The sequence below is a fragment of the Cinclus cinclus genome, chromosome 6 (assembly GCF_963662255.1).
Source record: "Cinclus cinclus chromosome 6, bCinCin1.1, whole genome shotgun sequence".
Taxonomy (NCBI): Eukaryota; Metazoa; Chordata; class Aves; order Passeriformes; family Cinclidae; genus Cinclus; species Cinclus cinclus.
This window is the reverse complement of record NC_085051.1, coordinates 18,310,816-18,327,865: the sequence shown is the minus strand read 5'-3', so window position 1 is coordinate 18,327,865 and position 17,050 is coordinate 18,310,816. Positions and strand designations below refer to the sequence as shown.

At 42.2% G+C, this 17,050-nt stretch overlaps 1 protein-coding gene across 1 annotated transcript in view; it reads left to right on the top strand.

The window, feature by feature from the left end:
• Positions 1-16,407, top strand: part of LRRC56 (leucine rich repeat containing 56) — a 47,826-nt gene extending 31,419 nt beyond the window's left edge. The window contains exons 4-12 of the mRNA XM_062494319.1: positions 2,272-2,368; positions 2,767-2,964; positions 6,838-7,015; positions 9,093-9,296; positions 10,627-10,691; positions 11,810-11,940; positions 12,656-12,774; positions 15,127-15,484; positions 16,215-16,407. Of these exons, the coding sequence (XP_062350303.1) occupies positions 2,272-2,368; positions 2,767-2,964; positions 6,838-7,015; positions 9,093-9,296; positions 10,627-10,691; positions 11,810-11,940; positions 12,656-12,774; positions 15,127-15,484; positions 16,215-16,407 (1,543 nt within the window). The remainder of the gene's footprint in view (positions 1-2,271; positions 2,369-2,766; positions 2,965-6,837; positions 7,016-9,092; positions 9,297-10,626; positions 10,692-11,809; positions 11,941-12,655; positions 12,775-15,126; positions 15,485-16,214) is intronic.
• The last annotated feature ends 643 nt before the right edge of the window (positions 16,408-17,050 follow it).

The window sequence follows — 17,050 nt, the reverse complement described above, 5'->3', positions numbered from 1 at the left end:
TTCATCAGTGCTTGAAGAGGGTCACGAAAACGAGCAGTGCAATCCCTTCACATTATTCCTAATGCCATATTTGTGTTTATGGGTGTGTTGGCCTTGCTTGATGGTAGGTTCTGTTTTTGTAATTTAATTCAATTTCTTTCTTATTATAGGCATGCAGCTCACAAATCTAATAATAAATTTTCTGTAAATATTACTTTGGGAGGCATCTGTTCCTTAAGGAAGCCTTAGAACCAGTTTTTGTTTCATTTAGAAAATATATACAATGGTAATAGACCCTGGAAGATCTTGTGCAAGGCCAGGGATGTGGTGATATGAATCTGGCTTTCTTTAACCTTGTGTCGCTAGAGGCAAGCTTCCTGGATGCACAAAATTGACTGCAAGTGTTGTGTTTCATGTCAGTTGAGGGCTTTCTCCTCAAGGGAAGACTAGCCTTGGATGGAAAGAGATGTTCAATGAGACTGAGATTTTTCTTTTTTGCTCAGTTTTGGCTATTGAGTCAGCTGCACTATTTATACCTCAAAAGCTATAAAATATTGCATAAACACATTGTGTGGTGTATCCATTGTGAGCTTATTTAAATGGACAGCATCCAGGGAAGGGGTAATTAGAGACACCCACTGCCTGTGGCCCCCCGCAGTGGTAGAGGATGGATGAAGTCAGATAGGTCTGAATGATGCCCATGGACATACCAGTCCCTTGGAGACAGAGGGATGAAAACCCCCAATTTCACCTAGAAACTCCCATTCAACCCTGTATTTGGCCCATCACAGAGGAGAGGCACCTGGGGATATTTTTCCTTGCACTCATCCTTTATTCAAGCTTATGCAGGCTCTTTTCTCCTACCAAGGCCCTTCCCAAGTATTCAGATGGTAGAGAAACAACAAAAAAATACAGATAAGAATATGTCTATTCCCACACATTAAAGTATTCCTTTCTGACCTCTGGGACTGGCTGGATGCCCAGTATCCCTGAAGCATGCAGCTTGACTACAGCAGTTTTCTGCAAAGCTGTATCAAAGCTGCATGGGCAAGGCAAAGCTCAGAGGGCAAGGCAAAGCTGGTCTTATTCCCTGTCATCCACAAAGAGAAGATGAGTACAACTTTACCTTGATATTTCAAGATTACAAGAGCCCCTATGACTTATATGTTCTGCAATTTTCTGTAGATAACTTACTATTCTCTGTATTATAATATAATATTGTAAGAGATATAATATTATAATGGAATATTATAAGATATAGCTAATCCAAAATTCTGAGCTCCAATAATCTCTATCTAAGAACTATTTTAGCTTTTTATGTAGTCCTGAGAAACCGGCCTGGCTTGAATATGGATGTTGGACAAGACCTTCCTTCCAACTCAGCCATTACTTTGTTTCTGTGAGCTGCGTGCTAGTCTCTACTTCCTCTGATAGACTATCTTTGAATTTAGTTACCCACTGTTTAGTTCCTTATCATTCAGTTACTCTGATATCATGGCTACAGTTGAGAATTCTAAGCTTTTGGTTGGTTTTGGTTGTATTTTGTTTATGTTTGACTAGTGGGTTTATGCAACTTAATGTTACCAGAGATGGCAGGTGATTAAGGCCCCAGTTTGATTTGCCACCATTTTTGTGTTACCTTTGTATTGTGCAGCACTGTAATGTCAGTGGGACGTTATATATGTGTGGACCCAAGCAGGTCAGTGTGTGATTTTCTGGGTTATGACCAGAAAGTTTAAAGTTCAGATAAATGATCCTTTACTGATATTTAGCTATGCCCAAAGGGTAGGAAAATAGAATGGAAAGGATATAATTTTATACTGATTCAAAAAATATTATTTGGTGAAAGTGTTATTCCTTTCAACTTCAAAATCAGAAGAGGTAGCTCTGTAAGAGGGACAGAGTGAGGCTGACTGTGCAGTCAGCTCAGATATGTTATTTTGGGTTATATGGATACAGCCAAATGATTCCAGCATAAGAAAAACCCACTTAATTCTTAGCAATTGCCTGTGATTTATGGCAGAATTACCATGATGTAGCTCTTGGTATAATCTTAATCAAACAGAACTGGGATGACATGCTGTCATACAAGAACAAAGATGACAGTGGAATAAGTAAAGAGAGATATAATTTTATTCCCTGCTTTTGAGGGTGAATGTTTTTAATGGAATTTCTTGTAAACAATGTGAGATTTGAAGGAAGTAGCAGTGGCCTAGTCTTAGGGGAAAAAAAGAAAGCAACTCTTGAATTTTTTTCACTCATTCAAATAGAGCTTGAATTGTTTTTTATAAGGGACCTTGGCACCTCACTGTCCCGTCTCCGTGTCCTGTGGATGGCTCAGTGTGGGCTCTCAGATTTAGATGGGATCTCTTCCTGCGGCTCTCTAAAAGTAAGTATAGATATGCCCTGCCAAATGTCAATCTCAGAATTATCTTTAATTTATATTCTTTACTTTTAGTCTTCCTTCTCCTCACCGTTTGCTTTTCTGGCCGGCTTTGGTTTGGCGCTTTGAATTGAATGAGTTTGTTTAAAAGATGCTACAGTATAACCTTCTACAATTAGGTGTAACACTCAGGTCTGATCCTGAGTATGCCTAAAGCAGTATATGGCTAAATTAACACTTTTTATTTAAGGCTGCAACAACCACACTTTATAAAATGTTCACTACCTTGCTAGTTTCATCCTGTGACATTTAGTATTTCAAATATTAGAAAATATTTTGCAAAGCTTCAGTGTTACTTGTGCAAGCCTGTGGTTTACATGTTTATTCTGTTTACTTCTGCTGAGGAGCTCTACATTGCTTATAACAATATCTCTGACCTGAGCCAGCTGACCTGGCTGGATCACCTTGAGGTTTTGGACCTGGAAGGGAACAATATTGAGGACATCAACCAGCTGCAGTTCCTGCGACTTTGTTGCAAGCTAAGCCACCTGACAGTGGAGGGCAACCTTATTTGCCTGAAGCCAACTGCAGACTCTGCAGAGGTGAGGACTTGGTTTGTACATACTGTGTTAATTTTTTGTCAGTGCTTTTTAACTGTGAGTTGGAAATGAGAAACACTTCTGCGTCTTCCTATTCATCTTCCTATTGCATCATTCAAAATGATGACATGGAATGCATTTCCTACCTTTAATTTCTGTTGATTTTGTGGTCTCATCAGTATGGTCTCCAAGATGACCACAAGTGAAATACAAGCCTGCTAGTAAAGGCTCAGGTCTGTTTCCCAGCAATATGAAGAAAAACTTCTCTTGGAGTATGAGCACTGGAGCAGGCATCCCAGAGAAGCTGTGGAGTCTCCTCCCCTGGAGATACTCAAAACCCATCTGGGAGTGACCCTATATAACCTGCTCCAAGTCAACCTGCTTTAGCAGAGAGGCTGGACTAGGTGATCTTAAGAAGTAATTTCCAACCTCAACCATTTTGTGATTCTCTGGTGAGACACCCATTTTTGAGGGTTTTGCATTTCGTTTGGAGGCTCTCCAGTCCAAAAGCAAATCCTCCAACACCACATGCTCAGAAGTTGAGCCCTCAGAAAAGCAATGCTTCAGGTAACTAGGAGAAGCTATAATGTTGGAACTGCTTGTTACCCTTTCCCTGAAATGTTAAAATCAAATGACCAAAAAGACTTTCAGAAAAGCTGAAGATACAAAAACAGTGATTCACCTCTTACGTACTAAAATGATAGAATTTCTGCTGAGGTATTTTGTTGAAGGCATGAAAGAGTCTCTATGTCACAAAGATGAGAACACAGTAATACATGATCTGATTTGGGTTTCAGGGCACTCAACAAGCAAAGCAAGTGAGATCTAATTCTATGTGAACAGCCTCAGAGCTGTATTACTCCCTTTCACTTTATCCTGCTTCCTAAAAAAGCGTTGTTGGGATATCAAAACACCAACATATTGCTATCCGGGCCTTTTGAAAGGTCTGTGGACACACAGAGAGTTATGTAAAACACAGGTCTCACTAAGGATGGTGCAAATCCCAACAGCTGATAATGCAGGTCCAGAATCAGAGCTGATGCTGTTATCCCACTGTGACATATTCCATAGATTTTCTGTGTATTCTAAAGAAGTCATGCTGATGTTATTAATTTGGCTAAAAGCTTGGGTTTGATATTTTTCCTGGACTTAGACTTGAAAAGAGGTGCTAACATTAAAACTCAATCATGCAATAGACTTATATTTTAAATCCTGGCACTTCTTAAGTATATGAGTTAATAGCATTTTTAGATGTAATTGTTGTCTTGATCTTATTGTTCAGTAAAAGGGGCCATGGAAGGTGGCTCTTTAGCTATCACAGTTTTCCTCTCTGGAATTCAAAAGAAAATATTATATACTTTCCAGTTTGAACTGGTGGAATTATCCATAAGGGACCACATTGTAACTGCTTGTAACGAAAATGTTTTCTCCATTTTGGAACATTTCTCCCTTATGGAAGATGCAATCAAGAGAGGAAAAACATATTCCTGCAGTAAGAAAGCACTGCCTACTTGTGATGGACAAGGCATGCCTGCCTTACTCTTTCTACGCCCATGACACTCCTATCATAACTTCCTACTATGGAAATGGTGCAGTGTCTCCTAACTACACAGAAGGTCTGATTCTACTTTCTTGTCTTCCTGCTCAATGAAAGTGGGATTTTTTGGAGGATTTGGCATCTTCAGTTCTTAAGTGTATTTCTAATGGAGAAATGTCAGATTTCCCTTGTTCAGGTGAGGAAATCAGTCCTTGGGATGCTCTGCATGTTGTCTCTTAATGGAAGTACAAAAAGCAGTAGTATGTTGTGGTGTGCCCTCCTGCTCTCCTCCATGCAGAATGGCTGTCTCTATTCCTGTGCAAGTAGGTGCTAAGATCTGATTAGTGAGAGATACCTCTGCCCAAATTATGGTGCAAACCTTATGCCAAAGTCAGTGATACAAATTTTATTTAACGGTAAATATGAGGTAAAGAAATAAAAAGAAATAGAAGAGAGGAGAGAGAAGAATATTGTCACCACCCATGGATCCAGTGGCATCCCTGCTGATCATTCTTCAGCCTGGGCTTCTTGGTGGTAGGGTCCCAAAGTCACTCAAAACTTTTCATGCTTTCTACATTTTAGCAAACAAAGGAATTAATGCTCATTGGCTACACAGTTCTTTTATGCCATAGGTTAAATGATTATCTCTTGCCTCTAATGCTAATTAGCCCACATGCTTAGTCTTTTCTTTTGAGCCAGTGATCACGATCTTTCCCTGTCAAAATTACCTTTCACCCAGTGGGAGCTGATTTCAGCAGAGTTGCTGATTTGTCTTTCCCTGTGGCCTGTAAATTCTGCATTTTTTGTTTCCATTATCAGTGATACATTCTTTTTCCCAGCTTTGTTAACCTCCCCCCAAGTCTGAGATAACACCTGGACAGTAGTGCCACCTTTACCTTATCTACAGTCCGAGTTCTAGGTATCCACAGGGGAATATCTGAGGGAGCTTCAGTGGTCATTGGTGGTCGCAGATGTGAATTTGTCCAGGGTTATATACAGGTAAAATACACAATGGTGTATTTTACACTGAGTTGTAGCAGAGGCAGACTGTGAGCTTGCTGTGGTCTCCCACCCAGTGTCTGTGTTGGGGAGATTATTTGCTCTCACATGGTTACAAAGTGGAGCCTGCTGTTGGCTGCCAAGAGCTTCTTTGTGGACTTTGTTGCTTTCTTGATTTCAATGCATGTTTGCACTTTTTTGGTGTGTAGAAAAGCCATATAGAAAATAGTAAATGTGGGATTACTTCAGTGTGCCTTTGGTGACCAGCTCTAATTCCTCAAGCTCCTTCTTGTAATCTGGCCCTTGCCAAAGGTCTGTAAAAGCTCTCCTATTTATTTACTTTTAATCTAGAGAATGGTCCAGTTAAATTTGCTGCTCTTTCTTCAGATGACCTATTTGCTTCTGTAATTTGATTTTCAGATGAGCTCATCTTCCCCTGTTATCTAGACCAAGAGCAACAGCTTGATGATAAATTCTGCAGCCTCTGTTGCTGTAATGTAACATGAGTGGAACATGATTCTTCTCTCCAACAGAGAAGAATATGGCTGGGACTTGGCTGTAGCTGAAAATGGTTGACTCATTTTCTAAATTAAGATTAAAGAGTTTGAGAAAATTAGTGTCTGCCTCTTAACAACAACTAACACATTTCATTTAGTGAGTCCCCTCTGCCAATGTCAGTGCTGCATTTTGCAGAGGGAGGGAGTAGCCAGCCAGCCAGGCCCCACAGAGAGATTTCTGTTTGTGACCATTGTGTATTGAAGGAGAACTTGACTTTGTGGGGGCTTCTAATATTTCATGAGATGTCCTGAAAAACAAAATATTTGCCTGGGTGAAGCAATTGATTGGTGGGTAGCTGTCCATTTGCATTCTGGCATTATCAGTGCACTCTTGCTTTATGCATTTTTTTTACCGTGTGCCTAAAAGCACAGTCTGTGGAAGTGCTCTTTATTCCTCCATCAGCAGGTGTAGCAACACTCATAACATTTTTCAAGTCTTTCTATCACCTGACTATTGATGCAAACACCAGAGAAACAAAAAAGCAGGGAGACAAATTGGCTGAATACTGAGGGTACCCAGGCTTTCTGTGGGCATCAGTGCTTTTGTACATTATACATAATATAACAAAGACAAATAGCAAAGTCATCGGTGGGTAAACAACAAAGGAGCCTTTGGGTGAAGGCCATGTCTTTGCATCCTCAGGACATTTTCATGATCAATCCAAGTAGAAGTTATGTGAGGAGCATTTCAAATTATATGGCATTCATACAAATTGAACAGTACTGTGCTACTGAAAGTCCACAGACTCTTAAATAAACTGACTACTTTCTTAATTTCTCCAGGACCCAGACTACAATTATAGAGCAGAAGTAAAAATACTCATTCCCCACTTGAAGTATTTGGACAGAATACCAGCAAGACAGACTGCTCTCCTTCCTTCCAAGAGGTTGCATGAGGATTCTCTAATCATCAAGGAGTCCATCAAGGAAGGTGGTTTAGCCAAAGACATTTCATGGTTAGGTATGACAGGTTTCCTGTTGGGGTTTATTTTTCAAATTATGATGTATAATGAAAGAAAGATGAAGAGCAAGCTGACCTCTTTAAAGCCAATCTTTGCTTATAGTGAAGGGACAAAGGATGTTGTCTTCTTCACCTGGGAAGTAAGAAAGCTGGAATTCAGCAGATGACAGTGCAGATTTAAACGGATGTTGTCCTAAGATGGGCATCAAGACCAAAAAATGCAAACAACTTCTAGAGCATCAAGCAAATATAGCAGTACCTGGGAGTCTGTACTTAGGGCTCATTCTGCATGATGGGAAGAAGCAAAGCTTGGAAAGGAATGTTTCAACAACAGCTGCTCATAGGTCTTTCCATGGTAATAGTCATGTAGCATGGATGTAGTAGGATTTCATATTCCAGTTTAATAATAGGAAAGGCAATCTGGTTACCACCCTTCAGTGGTAGCAACTGGGAAGCAGTCCCAGGAAAATTGCATGATCTTGTAAGAAATCTGTCCCACTTTCTTTGTTACTATGACTAAGTTCCTTACGGTCATGTGTAGGGAATAAATGGTTTGAAAGTAAATCTGTTGTCCCCTTGCCTGCAGCCTGGATAATAGTTCAGATGTCCATGCTTTTATGTGTCATGCTACATGCACTTTACCACATACTATTAAATACTGCAAAGTATTTCCTATAACTGCTCGTGTTGCTTCCCATTAGTGTGGGCAATGCAGTTAGCTTCCCAGCCCCCTCCCCAGGTTGTGGTTTGCCTGCTAACTGTATTCCATTAAAAATTTAGTTTGTTTTGGAATAAGTACATACATTTGTCATTTATTGAATCCCTATGGGGCCAAATCATTAGTTGTAATAGTAGTCATGGTAGGGAAAAAATCCATTAAAATCTGATCCTCCAGTGATCGTGCTTTGGCAACATCACCTGAGGTTCAGAAAACTAGTTAATAAAGTTTGCTGACAGAAGCAGTAGGGGCAGAGCACAAAATTGTGAATTCGTGTAATTTCCTGGTGTAACCAGACTTAACTTCTTTCTGGCAGCTCTAAACCAGTAAGTTCATATGGTCAGGTTCAGGGATCCCAGTACTCTTTTCTTTCCAGCAGCAATGTTGATTTGGGTACTTTTCACATGGTGTGTATTTCATGGGTTCGTATTAACAGTTGTGCCCAAGATATATTAAAGGCCCCTAACTCAACTCTTATGGAAATGGCCATATTATCACAGAGTTGATGCCTCACTTTGGAGGTGGTAGATGCTCAACACTTTTAAAAGCATGTTATTCATCTGGGCACTGAAATTAAATTCTCTCTCCTATGGGTTGTTGGCTGCATATGCTGCTCTTAGAGCTGTGCTCCCAGGACAACCAGCAGCTGGACAGTTAAGAGGACAAGGCTCTGCTGCCTTTGATAAGTTTTTGTATAAACCTTCCTGTCCTGTAGCATTACAAAAACAGTTTTCACTTTTTTTTTCTGTCTCTGAGGCAGTACTGGAAAAATCTATCACTGCCATTCCCGGATTTCTGTAACTCCTGGTAAAGTTTGCCCTGATTGACTAGTAGCTCTGGTAAGGTGTCCTGCATTGTGCCAGGGTATTTAAGCAATACATTTAAAAACTGAGGCCTAGGCTGTGCCTGTGGCAAGTCTGGAATGGTTCCCCTGTGGGCAGTTGGGCAGCAAATGAGATGCAGTTTACAGTTATCCTGGGCATGCATGCAGGGAGAGTAGCAGAGCCCTGGATGCATCTAGGCTCACCTATGGGGCAACCAGAGGTGGGTGGTGAGCACAGAGCAGCTCCTGACCCATAACCCCAGCAGTCCGTCTCCAGTGCCCAGGAACAGAAGGGTGGGAAGGAATACCAGTTTAGTTAGGGATCCCCAGATTCTGACATGACTGTGCAGCACTGGAAGACCTCTGTCTCTAGGCTGGACCCATTCCAGAATGTTTCTTGTAGCTGTAGTTACATATTTTTCTGTCCCCTATAGCTCCAGGTGTGCAGCAGCAGTCACCATATTGGCAAGGTACAGTGATGGTGTGGTTTGAAGCCTTGCACAGCTGTGCTTACACTAATGAAATCTCTCTTCTAGATTCGTATCTTGGGGAAGTAGTAAAGAAGTCTGGTTGCAACCCCAAACCCCCAACAACTTCCAGATCTGGAAATACACAGTGTTCTGCTAATGTAGGGACATGTAGTGATGCCAGCCTTTTGTCCAGTAGCTGCTCTCTTCCAGATTCCACTTTTTTTCCTGATAAGCTGTTCACAGAAGATGACTCCAGTGATTTGACACATGGTAATGTATGTTTTTTTTAATCCTGTTCTTTCCCACACCTCCACCTCCTTCTGAATGTTATTACTGATGAGAGCCGGAGTGCTTTGAATACCACCCACCCATGCCACTGCTAATCAGTTTCAGCCTATGGTGTGTTCCTTAAGACTCACCTGCTCTAGCGTAGGCTTTGCTTTATCTGCCCCTGCAGCAGAAGGTGTGGATCACCTGGGCTGCCCACCCCTCATCCCCCACCCCCATGCACCATGTGCTGCTGTCCCTTTTCACAGCCCCATGCTGCAGTGCTGCTCCCCTGCTGGCACTGCCTTTCAGAGCTCATCACAGCTGTCCTGCTTGAGTAACGTCAGGCCACAGCCTGTTCAGCTGCAGGGACACGTCCAAGGTAGTCCTCTAGAGAGGTGTGGTGATGCACATTCACTCCCCACTGGATCATGTGCTCAGACTCTGTGTACTGCAGTCTCATACCGCAGCAGCATTGCTGCTGTCGGTGAGCACTTTGGTTTGTGTTTCCAGAGGTTGGTTCCTCAGCAAGAGGAGTCAGTTCCTTGACTCCACATCCTGATCTACAGGCTAGCCCAAAACACAGGCCTACTGCTGCCCTTCTTGCCCTAGTCACTTGGAAATACCACCCATCCTTCTCTGACTCCTCGAAACACCTTGACAGTGTAACTCTCCCAGCCCACAGACTGCAGATTAGATAGGAAGGTGGCATTTGTTTCCAGGCATTGTGGGCTGCTTTTCTCAGATGCCAGTGTCTCCTCAGTTCCCTGCCTATAGGTAGGACTCAAGATGATGGGTTAGATGAAGCAATACAGAGTCAACAACTGAGTGCATGTTTAGAAATGTGCATGGAAACCAAGTAGAGCTTGTCAGGGAATGAGACCATAATTTTACACACACTTTTAGGTAGCTAACACTACTGATAAAGACAGTTTCACCCAATGTTCACTGCTTCTCCTGACCCTTTGCTGCCTTATCTCTTGTTAACCTGATTTTGATCAAGATACAGCTGAAAAATAATCCAGCAGAACAAACAGAATTTATTTTTTTTTAAATCTGAATTTTTTTTTTTGATCTGACTGACCATGTGTCCCCACAAATATTAGCACCAGCACAACAAAGGAGGCAGGGCAGGAGCAGAAGACAGATTCTGGTGGAAGCAGAGAAACTGCCTCTTAGCAGCAGTGTCAGGCCATGTCAGCTGATACTGTGAACCTACACCATGAAATATTACAACTTCCTGTCTAGGGAAATTATATTGACTGACTTCAATGTCAGCACCATTTTGCTAAATGCTGGAGTAAAATGTTTTCTTTTTACCTGTTTTTCTTAGGATTCTGTCAAGTTATATGTGGGAACCCTGCCAAGGCCCTCCACGAGAGGAGGCAAAAGCTAGGTGTATGTTTTTCTTGTGTACTTTGTATTCCTGCATGGTGACCCTCGTAACTCCTGACATAAATTGAACTCCCACTGTGGCTTGTAGCAACTCACTCTTCTGTAGGTCAAGAACCCCCAACATGCAGTTGCCTTTGAGGAGGACAGAGGTTCTTCTGCCATGATGTTTCATGTGCCCCTGTGTTAGCAGCAGTGGACCATCAGCTGCAAGGGAATATTTGAAAATCACATATCAACTGCTAGGAGCAGACTTCCTATCGTTCTGCAATGATCAAAGTACAAGGCAGGATTGCAAAATTTGGTAGTATTTCTACAACAGCTATTAAGAAAAATACTTTTATTCAGCAGTGTTTCTTTGATGTTGCTGTAAACAGTTAGCTTGCTAATACTGCAAGGTCGTTCCTATTGACTAAACAAACACAAAGCCAAAGTTTGTTCCTCTTGGCAGTGGGGTGGTGCACCCGCCCTGTGGGTCAGCCTGCTCATTTTGGCAGTAATTCAGTAAGAGGATACCCATGGGTGTAAAGGGGAGCAGCCTGGCTTGTCATGGTCAGCTTTTGTGGACCCTGAGATTCAACACAGTACAGCTGCACATGAGTAGATTTAAACAGGCTGGGGTAAATCAGGGGGATGCACAGGACATGGACTTAATGCTGACAGCAGATGTTAAAGAACTGCAGGGGAAAAAAATATGTACTGCCCTTGTCTTTCTGCTGCCACTGCCTCAGCATAGGAAGCTTTTCTGAAACAAATTTGAGCATTTTAGTGAATTACTGTGTGCTAAAAACTGGGATGTGGAATCGAACTGTGGTCATACACTGAGTGATGCAGTTTCTGTGGCACTGGTCTTAATATGCTTATTGGTATAGGTACTATTGGTATAGGCTTATATCCAGTGAAATATAAATCGGGAAGTTTGTAACTGCTGCCCTGGGTTCCTCAGGTTGTAGCAGTACCTGACTGGGGAGTGGAACTTCTTAAAACTGACGAGTTAGAAAATTATGAGGGATGGTCTGAAAACTCACAAACAACGTGGGTTTTGGTGCATTCTAAAATCCACATCTAGAAACAGCTGGGAAGAGTTACCAGGAATATCTAGATAATTTCTGCTATTTCCACAGCCACCTGCTATGAGCCCTTTGAAACCGTCTGGTCTGACGACAGACAACCTTAGTGGTTCTGGAGGAGGAAGAGATCTGCACCAGGAAAAGGTGTCCCTTGACCTGGGAGCACGGATGGAGCAGCACAAGGGGTGAGACCGCCAGGGAGATCTAGCCATGCAATAAACTGTGCGTTCATTTTCTGCTGCAAAAATAAAACCAGTGCCCTGGCCACCTGGTGGCGATTTCGAGGGACAGTCTGTGCCTCTTGCCTTCCTGTCCCCGCTTTGGGCTGCAGTCCTCCCGCCTGGAGCATCTGCAGGGATGCCAAGGAAGAAGAATCCTCTTCCTTTTCTCTGGAGCACAGGCAGGATGGCTCATTTCCTTAGCAAGAGCAAGGAAAAGACTTTTCATAACTGGTGAGCTGTTCTTGGCCCTGGCAGTGTCTACCCTCAAACAGTAAAAGAGCTGAAAGGGGATGAGCTTTTCTGCAAGCAGCACATTGGCCTAAGCAAACAAAAGGCTGAAAGACAAATGCCACCTTGCTGAGATCTCATAGATCGCAGACATGTAATGGTTATTTTGGAAGTAAAAATGGTTTTATTTCTCTGTGCTTACTTCACTGGGTAGTATTTTAAATCTTCCCCACTTCACCTGATTAAGATGTTTGAGATAATCAGACACAGGCATCTTAGATGGCTGACCCAATTAAAATGATTTTTCATATCTCCTGGAAGGTGTGAAGTAACAGTGGGTAACTAAATCCACTGTCTGGGTGTTGCCTGAGTGGCCATGCCAAGCTGCACTTGACCAGCTGCATAAACACACTCAAAAGCTAATTAAGGTGTAATACTTGATGTTGTCTAGGTGCCTGCAAACAGGTCAGCAAGAACAAGCCAGCCAAGCACTGAAGGTGAATGAGGGTGAAGATAAGGACAAGGACCTAATTGAAAGGATCTCACTTGACCCTTCTTCCCACTCCTCAGGTACTGGACCTAAACCCCTGGGGAAGGGTTGGCATTGAGCAGTAACACATGCTGTTTGCAGACAGGTGCATTGGTAAATCCAGTGTTTTAGGAGATCTGGCATCTGTGCTCTTGAGCAGCTACTGGAAAATGCCACTGCGGAGCCAGATCTTAAGTAATCCATTCCAGTTTTTAGGCAGGATGTTGTGGCCAGCTGTGTTGACCATCAGTTGATATACTTCAGCATGAATATGTAGAATTAAGAGGTGCAAAGTTGATCTTACACTAGCTTAGGATCAAGTATTGTATAAGGACATGTCTCTGCCGTTTACCTTGTGTCATTAATTTATGACAGTACCAGGTGAATCTGAAATAATGTGATTCCTACTAAGCTGTATTTGAACCCAGTTTGCACTGATGTAAATAATGACTGAGCTAATGATTAAAGTTTACTGAGCAACTGGGAATTCTGGAAAGATATGCAACTAAAAGGATGCATTCAATAAAAGGGTTAAAAATGGAACATACTCTTCTGCTCAGGAATAAAGCCAAAGGCTTCTCTGAAATTACATTTACATGAATGAAAGGATAATTCCCACTCTTCACTACTTGTTGAATATTGTCTTTAAGAATATTAAAAACATTTATAATGCTTATTCCAAACACACATTAAATAGAGGCCCATACATAATTGCAATTTCAGTCTTTTTTCTATTGTAATAAAAACAACTCTTTTTTTCTCCATATGTAAAACCATGTGAGTTTTCATTTTACATTTCTTTCAAGGGTAAAAATGGATCTACTAAAAATTAGAAAAATATCATATATTAAAAAAAAAACAACTGGAAAGAGAATCAAATTATTCAAGGCCTCTATATGTAACAGTACTAAAAACAGTATCTCCCTAACATGAATAAAAACTATTTGGAAAAATCTAAAGGAATGGCCTATTGTCCAGTGACCACAGAAGTCCTGGATTAGGATTTCATGGTCTCTTTATATTTAATCCGATCTTTTTCAGATTTTATATGATTTCTTTACATTGAGTGTGATGGTCTCATCATCTTTGTAGATTGACAAGACAGTGTCACAAACATTCACAGTGTATCAGTATCATGGTCTATAGCACTATGAAAGTGAATGGTTGGGCATGGATCTGTCCATTTTCTAACTAAATCTACTGGATGATGGTGGAGTAGTTTGAAATCTGGAATTGTCTAAGGTGGCAGGCAGGACTGACCAGGATTCTAATCACATGCAGAAGTGTGTCTATTCCAATCTGAGTTTCTCACAAGAACTTGTTGCTGGAAGCAATCCTTCTGACCAGAAAAGGACAAGTCATCTGAGCAAAGTCACTCTTACATAAAAATGTTTGCAGCATCAGATCCATATAAACTGCATTTTTTGGAAGGCGTTGAATGTTATTTCAGGCTCTTGAGTCAGACATACCAGTCTCTCGGAGTGGTTATACTTAAAAACAAATATGAAGTTTAGACATTTTTAAAGTATGTAGTATGATACAAACTGTTCCATGAAAATTTTTATCAGCTTTACCTAGGCAGTAAAATACATCCCCATCAATTGGGAGCCAGAGAGATAAACTTTCTCGGCCTGAGTTTTGGTGGCACATTCTTTTGATTATGTTCCTGCCCTGGACCCTGCACATCAGGCACTTAGGTACAGTTGGTTCTTTTCATAGACAAGAGCAATTGGATCCCTGCTATTTATAGAATGGTTGGTTCTTTCAATAGACAAGAGTAATCAGATCCCTGCTATATTTAGAATGGTTCTAAGCATGTGTGCATGCTGGTTATATTTATAAGTCAGCAACAAGTTTTTCTTCTCTGTGTTTTGGACATATTGCATGGCTGAAACAAAATGAGCCAGAAAGTAGCCCGGCATGAAATGCAGTATTTTCCCCAGAAGTCAGGCACTTATTTTGAGATTCCATGATCTTTGACTCTGATTTAAAAAGTGGATCCACTGTAATAATCTGTGATTATTCCTCTGCCTTGCACTTCAGATCACTGGAAGGAGTCCTAAGGTATTTAGAACAAGTCAGTGCAAACACTGGCAGGGAGTGATGCAGGTGCAATCCTGCCTGAGAACAGGAGGGCAGGTGAGCTCGTGTATGCCCCATGAGTTCTGCTTGTGAGCTGTTCCATGCTTGGCATGCCATCAGCAGTGCTGGCAGGGAGGCTGCCAGTGACCCCAAACCAACTGTCAGGAGAAGCAATTCAACATGGCCAACATCAAGACACGTCTGCCAACCCAGCTCCATCACACAGCATCTCCAAAACCTTTCACTCTCTGGATTAGTCATTTAGCAGTCAGATGAACTGGTAAATCACTGTGCTTTCCACTCTGTTTCAGGTTTGTCACAGTCTCAGGAGGGTGCAGTGTTCTCCAATACAAAACGTTACCTAATTCCAACCCCTCCAAAAAACCCTTCACCTGCCTCTGCAGTGGATGTTGTGGCAAGACCTTGGAAAACAAGGAACCACAGGGGCCTAAAAATACCCAGGCAAGAGGATAGGCAGTGTGCACAGCAATCCCAGTCAAAGGCTCATCAAGAGAATTCAGCCCAGCCTCTGGACAAAGAACCTGCTCCCCAGAGCCTGCACAGCACTCTGGCTGCCTCTGCATCCCAAGAGCAGCACCAGTCTGCGGGCGGCACCAGTCAGCAAAGGCCCATTCCAGGACCAGCAGCTGTTGGGTCATCAAGGATCAGGCATGTGCACATGAATGCATTCGGGGAAAATGGAAGGGACTTCATGACAGGAAAAGGCAGATTTCACTATTGTCTCTGGGGTATCCTGCTTCTTCTGTAAAAAAAAAACCCTTTTATTTGTGCTGACATTTACCTTTGACTGTCTAAAGCTAATGAAACATTTTCCCATGTTCCTTATAGCTTGGGTATTGTAAATTTTGTATTTTCTTGAATAATAGCCCAGAGTTCTGCTGTGTTCTTACAGCTCCATTCTCATGTTCCCCACACAAAGCCAATGAATGCTGTGTCTGTTCCAAAGATCTTGGAGTACTTGTTCAAAACTCTCTACCAGTACACTCCAGGAAGGGTTCCTGACATCCCACTTGGGTTTTTTCTCTGACACAAATTCATGTTAGAATGAGCTCTGGAAAATAAAGTAAGCATTAGAGAAGTGTCACATGAACCAAAACACGTTTATTTCGGAACCTGTTTGCTGTAAATTTAGCATCATGTTGTTGCTTCTTTGAAGAAGTACAACTGAGGACTTGTGACATTACAGCTTGGGTTTGAATTATTGTAGTCACTTTGGAGTCAGCATAGGCAGAGCATGTGCCTTGTGTGGGAAGCTCATGTGCCTGGGGCTTCTCCCAGGCCTGACAGCTTTTGGTTCAGTTTTCAGAGCTGGTGAGGAGAATGCAGATGTTCTAATTGGGAGTGCAGTCTCACCACAGAACTTTCCTCTTTTCCTCAGGTCCATCATGGATGAGAACCCTTCTAAAGAGATCAACTGCCAGCATCCAGTTGCCTGCTCATCCACAAAAGCCTCACAGAGGTTTAGGCCAATGAATTCTGCTTGGCCCCTGACTGCCAGGTCTGTTCTGCAGCCATTGGCAGGCAAATCCGCTGCCACAAAAACATCTCGAAACAGAAGTCTTCAGTCCTAGAAGACACCCAGTTGCCAGCATGTGTTGGAGCCATGAACACAATGCAGCCATGAAGGATAAATGCTATCTTGCAGCTTCTTCTGCAAGCTAAACAGAGCAGTTCAAACAAATAATGTGATTTGCCTCAATTCAAGATACAGCTGGACCAGAAGTATTTTAAGAGCAACCACTGATCAACCAATGAGCAAACGAACTTATTTTAACAGAAAAATGTGTTTATTTTTGCAACCTATACACACTAAAACAGAAGAAATCCTGTCATACTTACTCTCATTCACACCATGCCCAGCTCTGTGAGTCAGGCTGGGACACCAAACAAAGCAGAGCATGGAGCCTGCTGTCTGTGGAGTGGGCTGGAGGAGGTGATCTACCAGCAGCCAGCAAATGTGTCTTTTGCAGTCCTGGATGTTAAGTATGTGAGGGCCAAAACCGAGGGCTTGAGAGAAGTGTTGACCAGAGCAGGTTCTAATTGGAGGGGTGTGTTGCCTGAGGAAGAGCCTGGGAAGGCTGGATGGTTTCAGAGTTTATGCCCCCACAGGAGCTCACCCTATTCACAGGCATTGGAGGTTCTTGTGGGATGCATTGCTATGGGAGCAAATGCTGAACAAGTGACTTTTCCCAATATTAAAATGTTCGTTTGCTC